General features: G+C 40.1%; 1 protein-coding gene across 1 annotated transcript in view; it reads right to left on the reverse strand.

Moving 5' to 3' along the window:
- The window catches only part of LOC126456487 (farnesol dehydrogenase-like), a 64,838-nt gene that overhangs the window by 39,027 nt on the left and 4,273 nt on the right, over positions 1-21,538 (reverse strand). Inside the window, exon 3 of the mRNA XM_050092238.1 lies at positions 5,296-5,468. Within this exon, the coding sequence (XP_049948195.1) occupies positions 5,296-5,468 (173 nt within the window). The remainder of the gene's footprint in view (positions 1-5,295; positions 5,469-21,538) is intronic.

The raw sequence follows: 21,538 nt of genomic DNA on the forward strand, positions 1-21,538 counted from the left end.
GACTGTTAAACAGCGATGGTCGGTGTACTAAATAAAATCCATAAACCGAGTAAATATTGGTGTGGAAATTCCTTTAAAGAAAAAATGCGGTCGATCAAGTGCCAGGAAAACATTCATTAAAGTAATTAAAATGATTAATCAAACGAACCGCAGTTGTAGGGGTCGATAGCAACAGGCTTAGAATTAGAATGTAAGTGGAAGTAGACCTTAGTAAGAGTGAATATGGATCTAGGAGTGTACCTAAGTGCGGTAGGAAGAACATTTGATTAACAATTTTACAATAAACAGCTAATGAGCTCATGTGGACTGTCGTTAATTTTAATTCTAAGTTGCTAATAACACCTAGCGTAATATCATGGTACGAAAGCTCCAGTTCTATGAATCATTTAATTTACTAATCACACAGGGATTTTCTGTAGGTGTATAAATAATATCGTATGGTCAGTCGACAAACCAAGACTCTTAGCACGTCCTGACAAGAGCTGGTACCTTCGGTTCTGAGCAGCTCACACCAGTGGTAAAACAACACACGATGACAACGGAGACAGCACAGTATGTCACAATTTTAGACTATTTGCTTCCTTCTCATTGTAATGATTTTACTTATAAACATTTCTGATTTTCTGTGATTACGTATATTTACAACATGTTGTTTCATATACAGGATGGTTCATTGATAATGACCGGGCCAAGTATCTCACGAAATAAGCATCAAACGAAAAAACTACAAAGAACGAAACTCGCCTAGCTTGAAGGGGGAAACCAGATGGCGCTATGGCTGGCCCGCTAGATGGCGCTGCCATAGGTCAAATGGATGTCAACGGCGTTTTTTTTTAAACAGAAACCCCCATTTTTATTACATATTCGTGTAGTACGTAAAGAAATATGAATGTTTTAGTTGGACCACTTTTTTCGCTTTGTGATAGATGGCGCTGTAATATTCACAAAAGTATAAGTACGTGGTATCACGTAACATTCCACCTGTGCGGACGGTATTTGCTTCGTGATACATTACCCGTGTGAAAATGGACCGTTTACCAGTTGCAGAAAAGGTCGATATCGTGTTGATGTATGGCTATTCTGATTAAAATGCCCAACGGGCGGGTCGGCCGCGGTGGTCTAGCGGTTCTAGGCGCTCAGTCCGGAACCGCGCGACTGCTACGGGCGCTGGTTCGAATCCTTCTGTGGGGAAAGTTGAAGGATATTTGCTATCGTGATCCACCGACAACGCCTGGCAACATGCGTCAGCGCATTGTCAATGCATGTGCGAACATTACGGAAGGCGAACTACTCGCTGTTGAGAGGAATGTCGTTACACGTATTGCCAAATGCATTGAGGTTGACGGACATCATTTTGAGCATTTATTGCATTAATGTGGTAGTTACAGGTAATCACACTGTAACAGCATGCGTTCTCAGAAATAATAAGTTCACAAAGGTACATGTATCACATTGGAACAACCGAAATAAAATACCTGCTACCAACTGTTCGTCTAAAATTTTGAGCCCTATGTTTGTGAATATTACAGCGCCATCTATCACAAAGTGAAAAGAGTGGTCCAACTAAATAAATTATATTTCTTTACGTACTACACGAATATCTAATAAAAAATGGGGGTTCCTATTTTTTAAAAAACGCAGTTGATATCCGTTTGATTATGGCAGCGCCATCTAGTGGGCCAACCATAGCGCCATCTGGTTTCCCCCTTCAAGCTAGATGAGTTTCGATCTTTGTAGTTTTTTCGTCTGACGTTTATTCCGTGAGATATTTGGCCCGGTCACGATCAATGGACCACCCTGTATAACATATGCCTTTCTGAACATTGAGATGCTTCTGACTCAAATAACCAATATACCCGGGGGTTTCCGTAAGAGAGTGCAAAAACTTAACGGAAAATAGAGGTTGCTCCACTCTACAATTTGAGGCCGGGATCCTGGGTTCGGAGAAGCCAACGTAAGGAGATAATAAGAATAAAATCACATTAGAGCGTACTTTTTTATTTACATTAGTTACAGTTAACTGCAAATCACATCATTGACACAATGAACGTATCATTTATATTGTATCTTACAAAATGTGCTAAAGCTGACGGCCATCAACCTCACTGCAAGCGTGACATTGGCGAACAAGGTCCTGACGCACCCTGACAAATATCCCTGTTGCGTTTCGAATCACATCACAATCAGATACAATTCTGGCAAGTAATTCCATCTTCATATCCACTGGGGTCTCATACACAAGAAGCTTTAGATGTCCCATAGGAAATAATCAAGGTGATTCAGGTCACGTGACCTCTCAGGCTATGGAATAGGACCTCCCCTTCCAATCTAGTGATCAGGAAATACCGATACTGCTCCGTCGTATCGCACTGTGCGTCTCTGAATAGCACTGAGTAATGAATGGGTCTGTCGTTTCTTCATAGGACATTCTGTCATACGGATAGTATAAATACGATACAACAGAGTCACCTTATGGACAAGTTAAGTAAACAAATCTGTTACTATCGGTTATCCGTCTTGAGCTGACTGCAATCTAATTGAAGGAATTACACATACGCGTTTCGCTTTTACTTATAAAGCATCTCCCGTGGTCGTTGCAGTTTCTTACATATTCTGCTCCTTATTAGCAACAGTTGGCGTCGAAAAACATGAGAAACAGTTTAAGAAAGTGAAGTGTAAATAATGCAGTGCGGCTCAAGAAATACTGCAGACCGGCAAAAAGTGCCAAGTGAAAATATGGAATGAAGTTCTTCGACACCAACCGCTGCTTGCAAGGAGGGAAGGAGCAGAATATGTAAGAAACACAAGTAACCACGGAATATGTTTTATAAATAAAAGCGAAACACGTCTGGTGTAATTCTTTTTAATTACATTACAGCTGCTGCGGAAGATGGCCACGCACAAAAGTAAACAAAACTCACATCATGACTTCCTTGTAATCAGGTTCGTCCTCCTCGTTTCCTTGCAGAAAATACAGAATGTACATGTAAATAAACAACTCAGTACGTGTAAACTTGTACGGATGTTAGTTGTAAATCAGCTGATAAACAGTAATGTTAGACAAAGCGGTAGACATGATCCATAAAAATTTCGGGCCTGGAGCCGCATAAATTTATGCGGCTGCACGCCCAAAATTTTATGGATCAGTATTTGCGCCGCGAAAATATGAAGAAAGGGGTAGACATGTTTACTTCCACATTTCCTTAAGGTGGCCTCTCTGGTCCCAGATTCCCTGTTTCAAATTGTTCAATGGAGCGTTCTCTATGTCCTGTTAAATTTTTGCACACTCTTACGGAAACATCCTGTGTAAGTGCAAAACTGTACAGGTACGTGATAGCAGCGTCCGAGGTTCTGGCATTTCGCTGAAGTAATTAAGAGTTCGCATCTCCTCAATACTATTTACTATTTACATTGTATAGTTCGTTGTTGCGTTGCAAGCGTAACTCGAATACTGCTGGGATACGCCGAACGTAACACACTGAGCCACAGATGGGTACATGACAAACAGTCATTTACCGCCAGGGTGTCTCAGCATACGCAGGCGTCGAGACGCGGCGTCCTGGCATTTGTCCAGCATGATAGTTTCAGTGTGGTGAAGCGGCAGCAGGTGCGGCGTTCAACATCACCGTGCAGAGAAGTGGAAACAGAGATAACGCGGGACAGGGGTAACTAGCCGGCTTCAAGAGTCTAAGGAGAGGAGGAGAAGGATAGTATTTAACGGCCCGTCGACAACGAGGTCATTAGCGACGGAGCACAAGCTCGGGTTAGGGAAAGCGACCGTGTCCTATCGAAGAAAACGTCCTGCTATTTCCCTTAAGCGATTCAGGGAAAACACGGAAAACCTAAATCGGGAAAGCCGGACCCGGGTTTGAACCGTCGTCCTCCCGAATGCGAGTTCGCACTCTCGTTCGAGGGTCGGGCTTAGGAAAGAGGTCGACGCCTCAGCAGGGTAACTTCTTATTTCATATTTGTATGGAAAGTACGTTTGTAATCGCAGTCCAACTCAAGAATGAGTCAATTTCTCTGGATGCTCACAAACTGTTTCCCACTGCTTGCAGGTTGCTGGCCTTAGAGCCCTTAAAACAAACGTAATCCGAACAGGCCTTGAAGGCCCAACGTTACCGACCAGCCGCCGCGTCATCATTAGCCCTTAGGCGTCATCAAATGCGGGTACGGACGGCATGAGTTCAGCACACCCCTCTTCGAGCTGTTGTCAGTTTTCGTGACGGGTGGCGTTACTTCTCAGTCAAGTAGCTCCTCAATTGGACTAACAAGGGCTGAGTGCACCCCACCTGCCAACACGACTTGGCAAACCCGGACTGTGATCCATCCAAGTAAAGCGCGACAGCACTTAATTTCGGTGATCCGATGGGAACCACTGCAGCAAGGCCGTTGGCCTCAGAGCCCATAGGGCTGCTAATAAACAGACCTTCTCTGAAGATCACAAATTTTATAGTCTTGCCTTTGCTGAATTGGATGTAGACCATTGATGGCATTACGTCATTTCAGATGATTAAACCCTAAAATAATAATATTCTTTTCCTTACTGCTTCCCCAACATTTTCTGCGTATATAGTGCAAACGAAACGCAGTCAGGGCATACGAAACAAGTTAAAATTCTCCTGAAACCCTAAGCTAACATTCCATGCATTCTGCCCATTTGCCTATGTTAGTCTTCAGATGAACGATCACTGTAGAATATGCTTTTTCTTCAGATAGTAAACTTGAAGCTTTGCCCTCAAAAAAATTTGTATCCGACTTCGAATGATTTTCTTCATTATCAACAACAAAATATTCGCTTCTGTTTCGTTTGAGTTCGCTACATTTTTCTTCTCGTTGATTGTTTCAAACGTTCCCTGTATGGACCCTACCTAACAGATTCATAACATGCTGATTTTACTAGAGATGGTGGCTCCTGATGTGGGTTCTTGATTTTGGGAGCTGGTTAGATACCATTTGGGCTAACATTTATTCCGTTGTTCGCATGTTGTGTGTCAGACAAGTGCTGTGTTGCAAAGTCATTTTTTCTAACTATATGCCTGCTACATGACAAGAGTCCCGTTTTCTAGAGGCCGTTTATTTTCCACTGTTGTGGAATCACATTTGTGTGAAAAGTCGGCTTGTAGCGTTACTGTCCCTGAGGAACGGTATCAGAATTGTAGATCATCTGGCTTGTTCAGCACCATAGCGGGTTATCGTATGATGCAGACAACATACAAATATCTAGGCTACTTAAATAAACTAAGCTAAACTTGCTAGCTATGACACTCATTTGGTCGAGGTAAGCTGACTAACCTGTAAGCTGAGAGTCAAAGAAGACGCCAGCGTTGTTGACCAGGATGTCGACGCGGCCAAGGTTATCCTTGAGCCAGCGAAAGGCGGCCTGTATGTCCCCCTCCTTGCTCAGGTCCGCTTCGACTGCGTGCAGCTTGCCAGGGTACGAGTGGGTCTTGGCAATTTCCTGAAAGCTAGAAATGTCTCACAAAACGTCTGAAATGTGAGAATTCTGTAAACAATAGGGCTCCACAGATATAATATTTCACTCGATTCAAAACGCAACAGATACTGAAACAAAAGCTTGCGAAAGAGACGGAAGTGAATGAAAAATCATGGCATTTCTGAGCTTGTCAGCTCTCGATGTGAACATGCAGAAAGGTATCTTTACTTCCGAGGACAACTGTTCACCGTCCGTGTAATAACTGGCAAAGGATGTCGTGGAATCTGGAATACTGCTGCGCTATTACTTTAAAAATATCAACATTAAAAAATTCAAACATCAGCCTACGGAGAAATGTACATAAAATGCAGCTTCTTCGATGGCAGAGAGAAGCGATTCTAGAAACATTGCAAAAATTGGGCCTGGAAATGGTCCAGTGCCTCTGTAAATGTCTGTGCTAACATGACGGATATATGGCGCAAAGTCAAGAGTTTTAAAAACAAAACGTATGTTGACAACCTCTGAGAGACTGTCACAGGCTGGACGGATGACGTTCCAACTACATCGCGATCTGTTAACCTTGAAACAATTTAATTTGATATTAAGATCAAGGATCAGTTTCTACACATCCCCATCACAGTGGGAAGCAAGCAACAACACAACGACGTCTTTAGTACGGCCCGGTCATATTTTTCTCCTGAACTATAGGCCAAAATTTACAAGAATTCATGCACTAATTCAGTTATAAGTGCAGAAAAACGTATTTTCATTGAGCATATGATGTCATATTTACAACGTTTTTACTAATACGTCATATTTCGGCCAACTTTTGCCAAAAATACATATATTTTTTGTATCTTTAAGAACACACAAATAAAAAAAAATGCGAATGTTGGTCGCACAAGATTGTTTAAAGGGATATTGTCACAAATAAACACAAAAACAAGTACAAAGTTTTCTTTATCAGGGTTATAATAGACAAGGACTCGAAGCCAACAAAGGCGACTTCCGATGTCATAAACATCGCATTCGTGGTCACACTGTTCAGACTGAATGCAAATTCAGTCTGGTTCAACACGCCGAAAGCAAAGTATTAGAACTTCATGAAGTGGCGAGGTTTTGTTCGTGATTTTAGAGAGAAGTTCTTAGCCACTGACGGAAAAATATTACTTTGTAAACAGTGTGAAGCTAAATTTAGAGCAGTACCAACACTGTAATAACGACAAACGCAGCAACTGTCTGAAGTGAAGTGCTGAAAATGGCAGCCGACAAACGCTGTTATTTCAACAGATGGGTCCATCTTCAACGCTTCAGTCGTTCTTCAAGGACTCGTGTGTCTTGCAACATGAGATCGAAGAAACTGAGGAATCCAAGCAACTCCTCGAGTTCCAGATCAATCTACATTGAGAAAGAAATATTTATCCGTGTGCTGCATGGAGTTGCTCAACAAAATTTGAATCGGCGTTGCAGACCAGAAGGTATGGAGGCCCGTAGATGAAACCATCGACATTGGTGAGCGTTACGTTGCAAATGTTCTTTAAGTTGACGGACATGGAAAAATGTTCCTCCTAACGCGTGAAGCTCCCTCGAGGGTAAACAACCAGACAAGTGCCATTTTGCTTGGTAACTTCGTGAAGTTAGTGTGGCCGGATGGTGTGAATACAGACAACGTGTCGCTGCTTCGTACATGGCTAAAGCAGCCAAAGGGCTTCAGATTCTCTATCCCGGTATGGTGTACGTCACGTGCCTGGCACATGAGATCAAATTACACTGACGTGGGCAAATTAATTTCCTGTGCTAAGATAATCTATGTGAAAGCTATGCTACGGGTGCATAAATTCAAGGCATGAGCACCTCTCGAAGTCTGACAGGAAATCCAGAGAGATACTCTTCGTATAAAAAGTATACCAGTGGCAAGACGCAATCAGTACTCTCACTGCACGATAGCAATGGTGGTGTTGTGATGACAGAACTACTGCAACAGAGTCACAAAAACGGCTTTCCTAAATTCCTTCACAAAAGGAGACGGAGTAAATTTTCGAGAATTAGAATGAAGAACAACTACCAACACGAGTAACTTAGATGTAGACATCCTCCATGTATCGAAGCAGCTTAAAACTCTCAAGAAAGGCAAAGCCTCCTGTACAGATCGTATACGAGTCAGTCATTTCAGAAAATGTTGATACAATAGCTCCATTTTAGGAATCATATACAACTGCTCGCTCATAGAAAGATCCGTACCCAAAGACTGGAAAGTGGTACGAGTGAATACCTACGTGTGTATGGAGTATCGTCTCAGTTGTGAAAATGGATTCGAGATCTTCTGCCAGAAAGATCACAGTTCGTAATAACTGGCAGAATGTCGTCGATTGAAACAGAACGAATATCTGGCTTTCACCAAGGAAGTGTTACAGGCCCTCTGTTGTTCCTGATGTAAATAAACAATTTTGGAGACAGAGTAGCCCTCGTAGATTGTTTGCAGATGGTGCTGTCATTTAGCGTCTTGAAAAGTCATCAGATGATCAAAACGATTTACTAAAGATATCTGTACGATGTAAAAAGTGGCAATTGACTCTAAATAATGAAAAGTGTGAAGTCGTGCACAAAGTACTAAAAGAACCCGCTAAATTTCAGTTACACGATACGTCACACAAATTTAAAGGCTTTAAACTCAACCAAATACTTAGGGGTTACAATTAGGAACAAAATTAAAGCAATAACAGCCCTCGGTCGCAAATATTAAGTCTCTTGACCTGGTTTCGGCACTACTATGAGTGCTTTCATCAAAAGTAAAACATTCAAATTGGCTTGTCACGTATAAAACAAAAATCTAGCGATAAAGCTTTAGTCACAAAATTTTTAAAATAGAATACGTGGAAGGCAAGCCGCTACGGGCTGCTAACATATGTCGAGCAACAGATAGCATCAGACTCACGTTTTACTTCTGATGAAGGCACTCATAGTTGTGCCGAAACCAGGTCAAGAGACTTAATTTTTGCGACCGAGGGCTGTTATTGCTTCAATTTTACTTTGTAAGCGATCGCTGACCACGCAGCAATGTTTAAAACTTTAATTATGAATAACATAAAGCGGAAAGATCAAATACATAACGTTGTGAGGGAAGCAAACCGAAGACTACTAGTTATTGGTAGAACACTTGGAAAATGTAACATGTTTACTAAAGAGACTGTCTGTACTACGCTTGTATGTCCTTTTTTGGAGTATTGCTGTGCGGTGAGGGACTTCTCCTCAGAGTGTGAAAATATTTTGTTAACACCCACCTGGAAAGGGTGAAATGATCATCATAATGAAATAAGAGAAATCGCAGCTAGCACGGAAAGATTTAAGTGTTCGCTTTACCCTCGCGCTGTTCGAGAGTGGAACGGTAGAGAAGCAGCTTAAATGCAGTCTCGTGAAACCTCTGACAGACACTTAATTGTGAATTGCAGAATAATGATGCAGATGTCGGGTTCTTGGCTTAATGCTGCTAAGTATTATTGCACCAACTACACCAAAATAAAGACAATCTTTTCTGAGCTTGATAGAGATGAATCAAGTGCTATGAAAACTGAGAGAGATAGAGAAAGGTCTTTAGAGATACCCTGGATGGGAAATTGGCGTACGTCAACGCTAACTTTTCAGTGGCATCAAAAGCCATTTCACGACAGGAAGCTGCTCGTACTGAACTATGTGACGCCCTGGATACTGTGCAGCAAGTGCAGATATAGTCGGGTCGAGCTCGTGGTCGTGTGTCTGACAAAGTAAACTATAAATTGCAACGTGTACTCCAGCGGAAAACTGGAAATTTTACAATGTACAAAATTAGTGACAGTCTTTCTGGGACAGTCACAACATTTAAAGATAGTGAACCAAAGCTAGAAACTGAAGATTGACAGGATTTGGAATATTTTAAACAATTAGTATGCGGCAGTAAAAACGTGGTGTTATTATTTGGATAGGTTCTATGATTTTCACTTACTTGGTGCTTTGTTTTCTTTTTTTGGACACACAGCGACATTTCGAAAATAAGAGCCAGCTAGTTTCGAAGACTGCAAAAAGTATGTACTATACTCACAATTTGTTCAAAAATGAGTTTCGTGTTACATGGTACATAAAAATCAACAAATGTTTATAAATAAACTTATATGAGGGTATATTTTAGGTTTAAAGCCATATTTATATAATTTGTACGTCATGAATGCTTGCATATTCCGCTGACTTTTAGGTAGTTAAAATGCGGAATTTATTCGTCAGCGACTGAGAACAAGCTCGGATTAGGGAATGGTGTGGAAACAAGTAGCATCGCGTCATTTTGAAAGTAGCTATTGCGGAGTTTGCCTTAACCGATATAAGGAAATAACATAAAATCTAAATCTGGACAGCCCGACGAGGATTTGAACCGATGTTCAGTGTGCTGGCAATAGCGCCTCCTTGCTTGGTTGATCCTTTGAGCGAAATTACAATCAACGAATGCCTGAAACCGATCCATGGGTTGAAAACATTTGCGTTACACAGTGATCGCACATTTACCACCAGAGTTTTTAAAATTTGAAAACAGTAGATATTCTTCACAAAGAATCCACAATCTCTATTTATGCAAAATAGACTTATTTTCTGCCTTTGGATCATTGTTCATTTATATAGAAATTAACGGTTTCTGGCAAAGTCGCACAGCTTCTGATAGGGTTCTAGTCTTTATATTTACAAAGCTTAAACAATTTTATGACTTAATTACAATAAAAAAGTTCTGTAACACACTATATGAGGTGCGACAATAAAGTTTTGAGACTGATTTTCTTTGCAAGATGTGGCAAACCTGCAGGCTTGCGTAAGCACAATATCTTTGACCTTGGTCTATAAGCTGCTTCTAGTCCAAGTGGCATATCGATGCAACTGCTCAGTCATGAGTTGTGCTGTAATAAGTTAACACGTGTTTGTGTCTCTCGTCACGAAAATGGAACTGCATAATATTGCGCAAAGTTATACCATTTCTTTTTGCATTAAACTGGGTGAAAACGCGACGACAACTTACGGTTAGCTTCAAAAGGCTTTTGAAGAGGAGGTTATGTCAAGAGTTCAAGTTTTTCGTTGGCATAAAATGTTTAGTGAAGGCAGAACGAATGTTGAAGATGAAGACCGCAGTGGACGACCATCAACCTCACGGACCGATGTCAACTTGGCCAGGGTGCGTGAACTCTTATGATCTGACCGAAGATTATCCTTGAAAATGATTGCAGAAGAACTGAACATCAATCGAGAAACTGTTCGTCTAATAATAATTAAAGACTTGGTATGAGAAAGATTTGTGCAAAAATGGTCCCCAAAAATCTCACATCACAACAGCTAGAAACACGGAAAAATGTGGCAGCCGATCTGTTAGAGCAAACAGAAATCAATCTAGAATTGTTGAGCCGTGTTATCACTGGTGATGAAAGTTGGTTTTTTCAGTCCGAACCAGAGACGAAACTGCAAAGTTCGCACTGGTGCTCAAAGACCAAAAAAAAGCTCGCATGTCAAAGTCAAAAGTGAAATGCATACTTGTGTGCTTCTTTGATTTCAAGGGAATTTTTCATAAAGAGTGGATGCCTCCTGGGTAAACAGTTAACCTATACTACTACAAAGAAATTTTCGAAAGAATTCGTAAAAGAGTTCTTCGTGTCCGTGTCATCATTGCTGATAATTGGATTCTGCATCACGATAATGCGCCACCCCATACTGCTCTGTCAGTACAGCAATCTTTAACCTCAAAATAAATTTCAGTACTACCACGGCCACCTTATTCACCAGATATCGCTCCGTGCGATTTTTTTCTATTTCCAAGAGTCAAAACGTCGGTCAAGGGACACCATTTTCAAACAACACAAGATGTCCAAAAAGCTGTGACGAGGGTCTTGGAGAATATTACAGAATATGAGTTCCAGAAATGTTACCATCAATGGCAGAAGCGCTGGAAAAAGTGTGTGCAATCAGAAGGGAACTACTTTGACAGAGACAGCACTAGACTAAAACGGTAAGCCACATTTTTTTTTTCACATCAGTCTCACTACTTTATTGTCGCGCCTCGTATGTCGTAGGTACATCTACATCTACATCTACACATTCTCCGTAAGCTACCGTACGTTGCGTGGCGGAGGATGGCCTGTATCACCGCTAGTCGTGTCATTTCCTGTACCACTCGCAAATAGAGTGGCGGGAAATCGGATATCTATGAGCATTTGTACGAGTCCTAATTTCTTTCAACTTATATTTGCGGTCATTACTCCAAACATACGCTTGTGACAACATAATCGTTCTTGTCAGCTTCAAATGCTGGTTCTTTAAATTATCTCATCAGCTTTCCCCGAAAAGAACGTCGCCTTCCCTCCAGAGATTCCCATTTCGGTTCCGGAAGTATTTCCTAACACTGTGTTGTTCGAACCTACCGGTAACAAATCTAGTAACCTGCCTCGCACTTAGTTAATTCCCTTAACCCGGCCTGGTGAGCAACCGAAACACTCGAGCATTACTCAGGAATAGGTCACACTAGGGTCTCCTTTACAGATGAACCACCCTTCCCGAAAATTCTTTCCATAAACCCAAGCCGGTTATTCGCCTTCCAAAGCTTTTTAATATTTTTGTTGTTTATCGATTGGTGTACAGTGGTTCAGCGAGGTTAAAGAAAATTATGAGTTTTACAAGTCCGATGATTTTAATTTTCGTACCTGATTAATTGATCTAAACATAGTTTTTTAAAGGTAAGTGTTAGTGTGCTGCAACGTCTGTGTATTGTCGGGTTCACGGTTATTGCGATGCTACAGTAATCGCAGCACGTTTTGTAGCGTTAAGAATATTCTGTCAGAATTATTGACATACTGATTTCGATACCGTATGTTCAATAATCGCAGCAACATTTGTATCTGCAGGCATGATTCAAAATGTCGTAGTTGTACCCCCAATAGTTGATTATGAGCGTCTTTGCAATAACCAAACTATTTTGAAGTTCGTCCGCGTGGACGGGGGACGGTATTACTTAAAAATTATCGTAGTTCATTTCAAGCAATTACATTATTCAGTCAGTGTATTTCCGTGAAAGATCAGTACCAACTTTAATCATTTTATCCATAAATAATTCCATACCAAAAATGTTGTGTATGAGTTAGTTGTCGTTGCCATTCTCGACAGTGGCTTGCACAGAACAGAGTGTGATGTTACAAAATAGAAGTGATGTTGCTATTCAATGGAAAGTTGGAAATTGAGATTTAACTAACTGTTTTATCAATCACAATTGGCGTAAGAATCATGGATTGACCATTGTCATAAAATATTGCATTATGAGATGTGAATAGTTTTTACTTGCGGTTTCGCGTGGCTTGAGGCAGTCACAACTAGCGTGCTGTTGAATAAGAAATTGCGTTATCGTCTTTCTAATTACTTCATGATCGTAGATGCGATCATACCCGGTTGTGAAGTTATTGTTATGACAAAACAATTTCCTAAGGGACCAGAAAGTTCTTAAGGGCACAAAAACAACTGTAACATCACACAAAAGAGAAATTCAATATTAAAGCTGATGCAAGAAGACGATAAAACAGTTTTCTTTTTATCAATGTAACACGCACATTGGACTGCTGATCTTGGAGTCTGTAATATTAGCAAAATGCATAATTAAAATGAAAATAATACTGAGGAGATAATAGGAATGAGCACTGCTAAATGATTCAGTATTCCCAGAACAAATATTTATTATAACTAAAACATATATCGTACCTTAAGCTTAATACTACAATGACGGTAGATTTTTTATGTCCGTATCATGTCCATTGAGCGCTCTTTTATATAGCCATTGTCCTCTTGAGTCGCTCGTGCTTCGTCACGGTAAGTTACAACAGTTCTTCTTCCTACACTTCACTCAAAACTTAGACGGAACACGTTTTTATTTATTTAGTAAAAATAATTAGATCAGACCGCCACAAATCTGCGTCCGTCTTACTTCAGAAAAACAGTACAAGTCTTTTTAGCGCTGAAGGCTTCATTTGTTCTCCAGCGAACAAAATAGTGAAGGATCGCATATCCATCCGTACTTTTCTGTTTATATTGCCGCCCAAAGACGACTAATTACATTATCTAGAAAATTCCACCGTCGCCATGCGACGCCTTATTATATATTAATCATTCTTTACAAACAAGTATTTGCCTTCTGGCTGAAAGTATTAACTACTCGTGTTTGCTGTTTTAATGAAGTCAAAAATAGCGAATATCACATTGCCTCCCATGAGGAGAGAGGGAATGCCGAAGGATTACCTCGATCCTCATGTCCTCATGAGATATTCGTGATTTTTGGTGTGACATTTACATAACGTTACTGGCGTACAAAGTACATAAATTGAAATCACATTTATAAACATATATCAGATATTTATCATTTTTCAAAATAAAGTTTTTCATTCTTTGTTCATCAGTCACTTCATTCCATAATACCAAAATTAACATTTATGTGCATATTTAAGTTTGGTCCATATTTGCTTATAACAATAAGTGAACGTTCATTTCGCACTTCAGGGGATAGAATTCAGGAATTACTTTCTCTTGAGCTTAACAACTAATACATGAGTACAGTGAGTGCTTATTTTCACTAAACTAGAGTGGACAATGTTCGAGCATCTGTTGACTCCTTGTGGTTCAATTACAGTTTAATAACGTAGCACTACACTTCGTGATGCTTTCACTTTCTGTGTTAGCTGTCTACGGCGTTCATCATGCAGTACATCTGTCCTTTCCACTGTGGTGCCAGGAATTCAAGTGGCTTCCCGGGTTTTTATTTACAATATGAAACAGAAGAAGTGGAAAATTATTAGTATGACTTACAAGCTACTGGATACATTTATTAAGGATCGGGACTGGTCTGGAGTTTAGGGTCTTCCTATAGTGCACATTCATTTTCTTTGTCCATCAAGAGACAGGATTATAATTCATTTTAGCAGTGTTCAGGAGTGCCGGTATTAATGGCTTTAAGGTCTGAGTAATCTAACAATCTACTTCTCACTCATCTTAACTTTAACTCAAGAAAATTGCATAATTTACATATGAAAATGTAGTCACACAAGTGTACAAATGTCTTTCCTCCAGTATGTACGATGGAAGTCATGGCGGTTAGCAGTTTAAAGTTTTTATTGTTTCGTCACCCACACGTCAGCCACTCACAGCGGCTGCACAGTGTTGCGTGAGCTCCAACACTCAGTATCCGTTCGCGCTCAGGCTGTAACAGAGCTGGTGGTCGTCGAGTGCTCCTTTTTTTTTTTTTGTGAACTTCGTATCACACGAGTGCATCGATACAAACACCTCGCGCGCGTTTTCCATCGGAGGAGCCAGACACTGAAGCTGCCTCCATACTTCTCTGTCAACTGCCTCCCATGAGGCTCACAGGTAAGTGACGACGAATGTTTTAGCTGTCGCTGCACTTAGAACAACACTGAACTTTGCGTTGCACCTGTTGTCGTAGCCTTGACTTCTTTTTTTTACACTTGCAGTACAACACTACCACTAGTATACAGTGAACAGTTATTTTTATTATGCACGTCGCACTTTAGTGTGCATCTTCACACAGCATTCGTGCTTAGTTCCTTCGCCGATAGAGTTCATTTACAAAACAACCAATTTTGCACGTTTCCTCCACTGGTATAGAAAGACTTATATTCTACTATTTACAAAATATCACTTACGAGCTAATATTTACAATTAATGGTCACTCCTTTTGTTAAGTCCAGTGAACAACTGCTTTATGAATGGACTCTTTATATCTCAAGATTTGCTTTCACTAGTGAACCTAAAAATATTCTTTCAAACTTTCTTTTAAGTGCTCATCTCCTCATTATGAAAACTACAGGTTTCGCAACACTCGTTGCATTTATTCTTTAGTGCACCCAAGATCATTTTCTACTGCCACGCAGCATATCTACTACTTAACGAGTACACATTTAACGCTGAATCTTTTTTTTTATTTTTGTGCTTTCCTTTGTGCTTGCCAAATTTTTTTTATATTTGAGGGCAGACTGGATAACAATAGTTCTCCCTCTTCGCTTCATGTACTCAGCAATCGTTCTCTGTTAAAAAAAAATAGGGTAACGCGTGTCTACTATTTTTTTTTTTTTTTTTTTGCATGAATGGAATTACCGACAGTTCACTGGGTTTACGCAACCGGTCCATAACAAACATTACCAAAGCTAGCGAAGTTCATCACGCTACGTGTCTCATTTCTCATAAGCACTGCTTTGCTTCGAAGCACACGTGCCTTTTACAAGTCGACCCTTGGTCTGGGTTAATGAACCAGGATCAAAAGGAACGGGCAGAAGGAAAATGGATTTCATAAGAGGAGTGTCTTAGGAGACATTTTTGCAATAAAATCTGCATGTAAATAAAATTATCTTAATAAACATAGGCACATATATAAACTTCAACCTCCTTCCTTACAGCATGCTTTGCTACTTCTACGTCTTACTCAGGTTATAGTCAATATTAAGTTTAAATATCACTGCATTGCTTGTTCTTTAGATTAGCCTTCAATTAGGGTATTGAATGGTCGCTAGATTACACTACAGATCTTCTGAAGATCTTTACTTGGACTTATTTATGATACAGGTGGCTTGCTGTGTGGTTATTTAGTACCTCGATTCTATTGAAATCAATTCGTCAGCTAACATTCCTCATATACTCTTTACCTTGGGCTCCGATCACAGGGAAATAGTTTACTTTCATAGCAATTAATGGCCTCGTGGAGTACTTACGCTACATTATTGATGCTTCATGGTTTGCCTCCATTTGTACTGTATTTCACCTTACTTAGTTTACTACAGCTTTTTGTCTCCTTGCGTGAACACATGCGGGTTACCACTTGTTTTTCCATTTAACAGCACGCTTTAACTGAACTTTAAGCTATTTCTTCTACTCCTGTCCACTGTCTGGACTGTTTGACCATGTACCTTTTTTTTTTTTAAGCAGGTAATTTGGGCTTTTACTACAGAACTTCAAGTACTTACATTACTAAAAATAAATCTATAAATATTCTTGTACCTTGAGAGAAGTGCTTATTTACGCATCCTTCTCCATTTCTCACCTTTACATATTTATATAGCTCCGGGCAATCGCCTCGCAAGCATTTTTTTTTTCTTAATACTAACTTAAAATTAAATTGAAATTCTTGGTGCAACCCCTATTTCCTGCTTCAGCTTGTTGAAGAAATATCAGTTCAATGTCCATCACTATAAACAATTTTTCCATACATAGCATTTAATACTTAAAGTTTACATGTAGTAGCCGTTACCATGTAGTCAGTGCGCTGTCCAACACAATACTTATCATTAACAGTTCACACAAGGAAATTTCCAGTACGTAAGAAGCAAGAAACCAAAACAGATTCTATCTGCAGTTGAGGCTGTGTCTGTAAACCAACTCTCTGTTTCAATGGACCAGTCGCTCGCGATATGGAGCAGCCCTGAATCGGCAATGATAAAACTTTTGAAACAGAAGACACCTGTCTGAAGAGACATGATGACATCACATTGATGTTTGCTCCTGCATCAACAATGGCTGTGAAAGGAATGTTGGCAATATAAATCTTAATCGAAGCTTGGACCTGTTCATCATAAATGTCATTAATGTCTTGAGCTTCTAGGTCAGGTGCAAGGTCATCTCGTAAGTCGGTCTCATGGTCGTACCGTATCGCATTAACATACTCAGAATCAGAGTATTCGTTAGTACCCCCACCAGTGGAACCGGCAGCGACCTCTAGGAGGCTGAAAGGTGCTGCCTCTAATTTTCCGCAGGATGTTTAACCTGTTTGTCATTCATGGCCTTAAGTGTTTGTTCCGTTTCATATTGGTGCTGGTTATGTGGTACAAATGCCGGTGTAAAGGGGTCAAATCCACTGGGTGCATTCACTTGTGAATAGAATACTTGAGAAGGCTGATGTCGCCCGATCTTTTGGTTGCCGGCAAAACCATTTCCTTGTGAAGGAAAGTTCGCATTTGGTGCCATTTGAAAATTGTTCCGCGGTCCTCTATCCTGTGAATAGTTGTTCTTATGTTGTGCTGGGTGGCCTCCGCCTTGCCCATGCCACTTGCTATATTTCGACCTATAACTTTGATTGTACACTGGCCCATTTGAAAAATTACCACTAGTTTGTGGAGAATTTCCATACTGCTCAGGCGCAGAATTAAAGGGTGGGTTTCCGTACTGATGTTGTACCTGGTGGTTGTAAATTGGGTGGTATCTCTGCTGATTACTGTAATTGGTTTTCTGCTTCCGTTTAAAGTTATTGCCGTTTGCGTTTTGATAACCGCTGGCAGGTTGGTAACAGCGGTCGCAGTAGCTCGCTCTCTCCTTGGGCGCATTGTTGTCCGCGTGCGATGCATTCTGCTGGCTGCCAGGGAAGAATTTGCCGCTGCCAACCTTGGAGCGCACATCCTCGCTAATTAAATCTAAGGAATCCAGCACAGAAAGGAATACATCCGTGTCTTCTTCGGACACATTTACTAATTTCTCTCTAATAGACACAGGGAGTTTGCTTTTGAGAATCATAATTACGTCCTTGGAAGAAATCGGAGAATCCCAGAATTTAATTTTTGCTAGATACTTCTCAAAGTATCGCCGGAGACTTCCATGCTTCTCATTGAAAATTTCCGCACCATACACCTCCTTCCTTAATCTTTGCTGTACCCCATTACTCCAAAATTTTGCCAAGAACATTTTCTCAAACTCTTCATAATTCCTACACGTGTCTACCATTTCCGTTCCCCATAATGCTGCATCACCAGAAATAAAGCCAGTGACGAACTGAATACGCTGTCTGTCTGTCCAGCTCCTGGGAAATATGCCGGAAAAATTCTTTAGGAACACGATGGGGTGTATTTCTCGCTTCTGCGGATGAAAAACAGGAAAAGTGCGATGCTTAATCACACTTTCCTCTTGCATTAAACTCACAATTGTGGGCGGATCATTTAGTTTCCCTACTCGGGACTCAACAGGACTGTTGTTTTGCATGTAATCAGGCGGTGAACGATAAGGAGTTGACTGAAATTCGTCACCGTCTAAAGAGTTGTTCCCTATAGTTTGCGTATGCGTGTATGGATTTTCTACCCAGTTTCTCAGCATTCTGACTTCGTCCACTACTTGCTGCTTCCACTCGGGAAGATCCCGTGTAAGTGTCCTCCGAATCTGTCCCAATTCGGAAACCACTGTGTCTCCCGACTTACCAGGGGCAGCTAAGATTTCATAAGTTACATCCTTGACAGTCTCCCTAAGCTCCTCCCTGACCTTCTTTTCGATAAAAATATCTTTACCCTTTATCCATTCACCGTAGTGTTCCGACAATGCCTCCGCGTGTGCTTTCACGGTGCTCTTAACCTGTTCTTCAATATTGATTGAGTCTATCTGCCTCGACAGATCCTCCACTACACCTTCAATGTCAGATACTGCATTTCTAACTGAGTTTATTTCTTTGGTAGCTGCCTGAATTTTTGTGTTTAATGTTCCAGATACTTCAGCTATTTCACTTTTCACCTGTTTCTGCATTTTCTGAATTTGATCACTGATCTTAGTTTGCACCTCACCCAAATGGGTATTTAATTCAGCCGTAATTTCTTTATGCAGATCTGTTTTGATTGTGCCTAGCTGTGTTTTTAATGATTCGCTTACAGCATCTAATCGGGCGTTAACAGTCTCATTTTGTGTTTTTATAGTCTCATTTTGTGTTTTTACTGATTCGCTTACAGCATCTAATCGGGCGTTAACAGTCTCATTTTGTGTTTTTACTGATTCGCTTACAGCATCTAATCGGGCGTTAACAGTCTCATTTTGTGTTTTTATAGTCTCATTTACTGCGTCAAACTGTTGTTTCAGCATTTCCATTAACGCACCGAGGTCATTTGTAGCTGCAGCGGGAAGAATTTGGACTTTAGGGTCACTTTCCCCTGTTACAGACATGGTTAGTTCAGTTTCCACACGGGAACCTACCGTTCGCGATCGTAAAGGGTATGGAATACTATTAACGTCTTCACTCCCGTCTCCTGTTGTCGCCTGTCTCTGTTTACTATCTGCCATTTTCGTTAGTAAATCACGTGCTACGTAAGGCTTTCGTCGTTTGTCAGTGACGTGGTGAGTCCGCTAAGAGCACCACTCTCGCATGAGCAACAAATGAAATTCTATCTGGCAAGAAGACAAGATGGAACCTAAACGTTTCAGACAAATGAATGAAGATGCTCTTCACTGCAAATTGCGCACACTATCCACCATGTTGAAAATGTAATACAGCTATACTAACAATGGGGAGAAATAATTTCTATTATCAGACTACGAAGAATTTTACTTTGAAAGATAAAATAAAGCAGATTTTCTATAGCGGGAAGGAGATAGAAAGGATGTGGATCGACTTGGAAAAGCAACGTTGCTACTGAAGCACTACACTGCGTATGCAAAATTCTGACTTACTTTTTGATGGCTTGAATACCGCTATGTTGTCTCAGCAAATTCACGTCTCTTTTCTTTTCTTTTCTCTCGGTAATTAAACTGCATTATTGACCGTTATTCTCACAGAGATACGATGTGTACATGAAACGACAGAACATTTATTAACACAAACACATAGAAAATTTTCCAAGAATTTGATCTAATTTTTGGTCAAGTCCCTGTTCGGGCGCCAAGTGTGATGTTACAAAATAGAAGTGATGTTGCTATTCAATGGAAAGTTGGAAATTGAGATTTAACTAACTGTTTTATCAATCACAATTGGCGTAAGAATCATGGATTGACCATTGTCATAAAATATTGCATTATGAGATGTGAATAGTTTTTACTTGCGGTTTCGCGTGGCTTGAGGCAGTCACAACTAGCGTGCTGTTGAATAAGAAATTGCGTTATCGTCTTTCTAATTACTTCATGATCGTAGATGCGATCATACCCGGTTGTGAAGTTATTGTTATGACAAAACAATTTCCTAAGGGACCAGAAAGTTCTTAAGGGCACAAAAACAACTGTAACATCACACAAAAGAGAAATTCAATATTAAAGCTGATGCAAGAAGACGATAAAACAGTTTTCTTTTTATCAATGTAACACGCACATTGGACTGCTGATCTTGGAGTCTGTAATATTAGCAAAATGCATAATTAAAATGAAAATAATACTGAGGAGATAATAGGAATGAGCACTGCTAAATGATTCAGTATTCCCAGAACAAATATTTATTATAACTAAAACATATATCGTACCTTAAGCTTAATACTACAATGACGGTAGATTTTTTATGTCCGTATCATGTCCATTGAGCGCTCTTTTATATAGCCATTGTCCTCTTGAGTCGCTCGTGCTTCGTCACGGTAAGTTACAACAGTTCTTCTTCCTACACTTCACTCAAAACTTAGACGGAACACGTTTTTATTTATTTAGTAAAAATAATTAGATCAGACCGCCACAAATCTGCGTCCGTCTTACTTCAGAAAAACAGTACAAGTCTTTTTAGCGCTGAAGGCTTCATTTGTTCTCCAGCGAACAAAATAGTGAAGGATCGCATATCCATCCGTACTTTTCTGTTTATATTGCCGCCCAAAGACGACTAATTACATTATCTAGAAAATTCCACCGTCGCCATGCGACGCCTTATTATATATTAATCATTCTTTACAAACAAGTATTTGCCTTCTGGCTGAAAGTATTAACTACTCGTGTTTGCTGTTTTAATGAAGTCAAAAATAGCGAATATCACAAGAGGATAGTGTAAATGTGACAAACAATGTTTTTTGGTCGATACTTCAGTCTACTCACTGACTGTAGAATCACATGAAAGAATGCGCATTACAGACCACAGTAAACAATTTCCGCCATTTTCTACTGTTTTTGTTGTTGCTAGGCATGAGGTTGTGTTTTGTGAGATATTTGTAAATGTTTCGAGCTATACATGTTTACGTGCTATTTTGAGTATGCTGTTAATTCTTCAGTTATAGAATTTTATAGTAAGTACAGTTCTATATATTTTTAACATTATTTATATAATGTGTGAACGGCTGAGCCATACTCTGTCGGTAATGCATCACTTAGGCCTTTTACCATGCAGCATTTGATATTTGCAGATCA

This window comes from Schistocerca serialis, chromosome 2 (assembly GCF_023864345.2).
Source record: "Schistocerca serialis cubense isolate TAMUIC-IGC-003099 chromosome 2, iqSchSeri2.2, whole genome shotgun sequence".
Lineage (NCBI taxonomy): Eukaryota > Metazoa > Arthropoda > Insecta > Orthoptera > Acrididae > Schistocerca > Schistocerca serialis.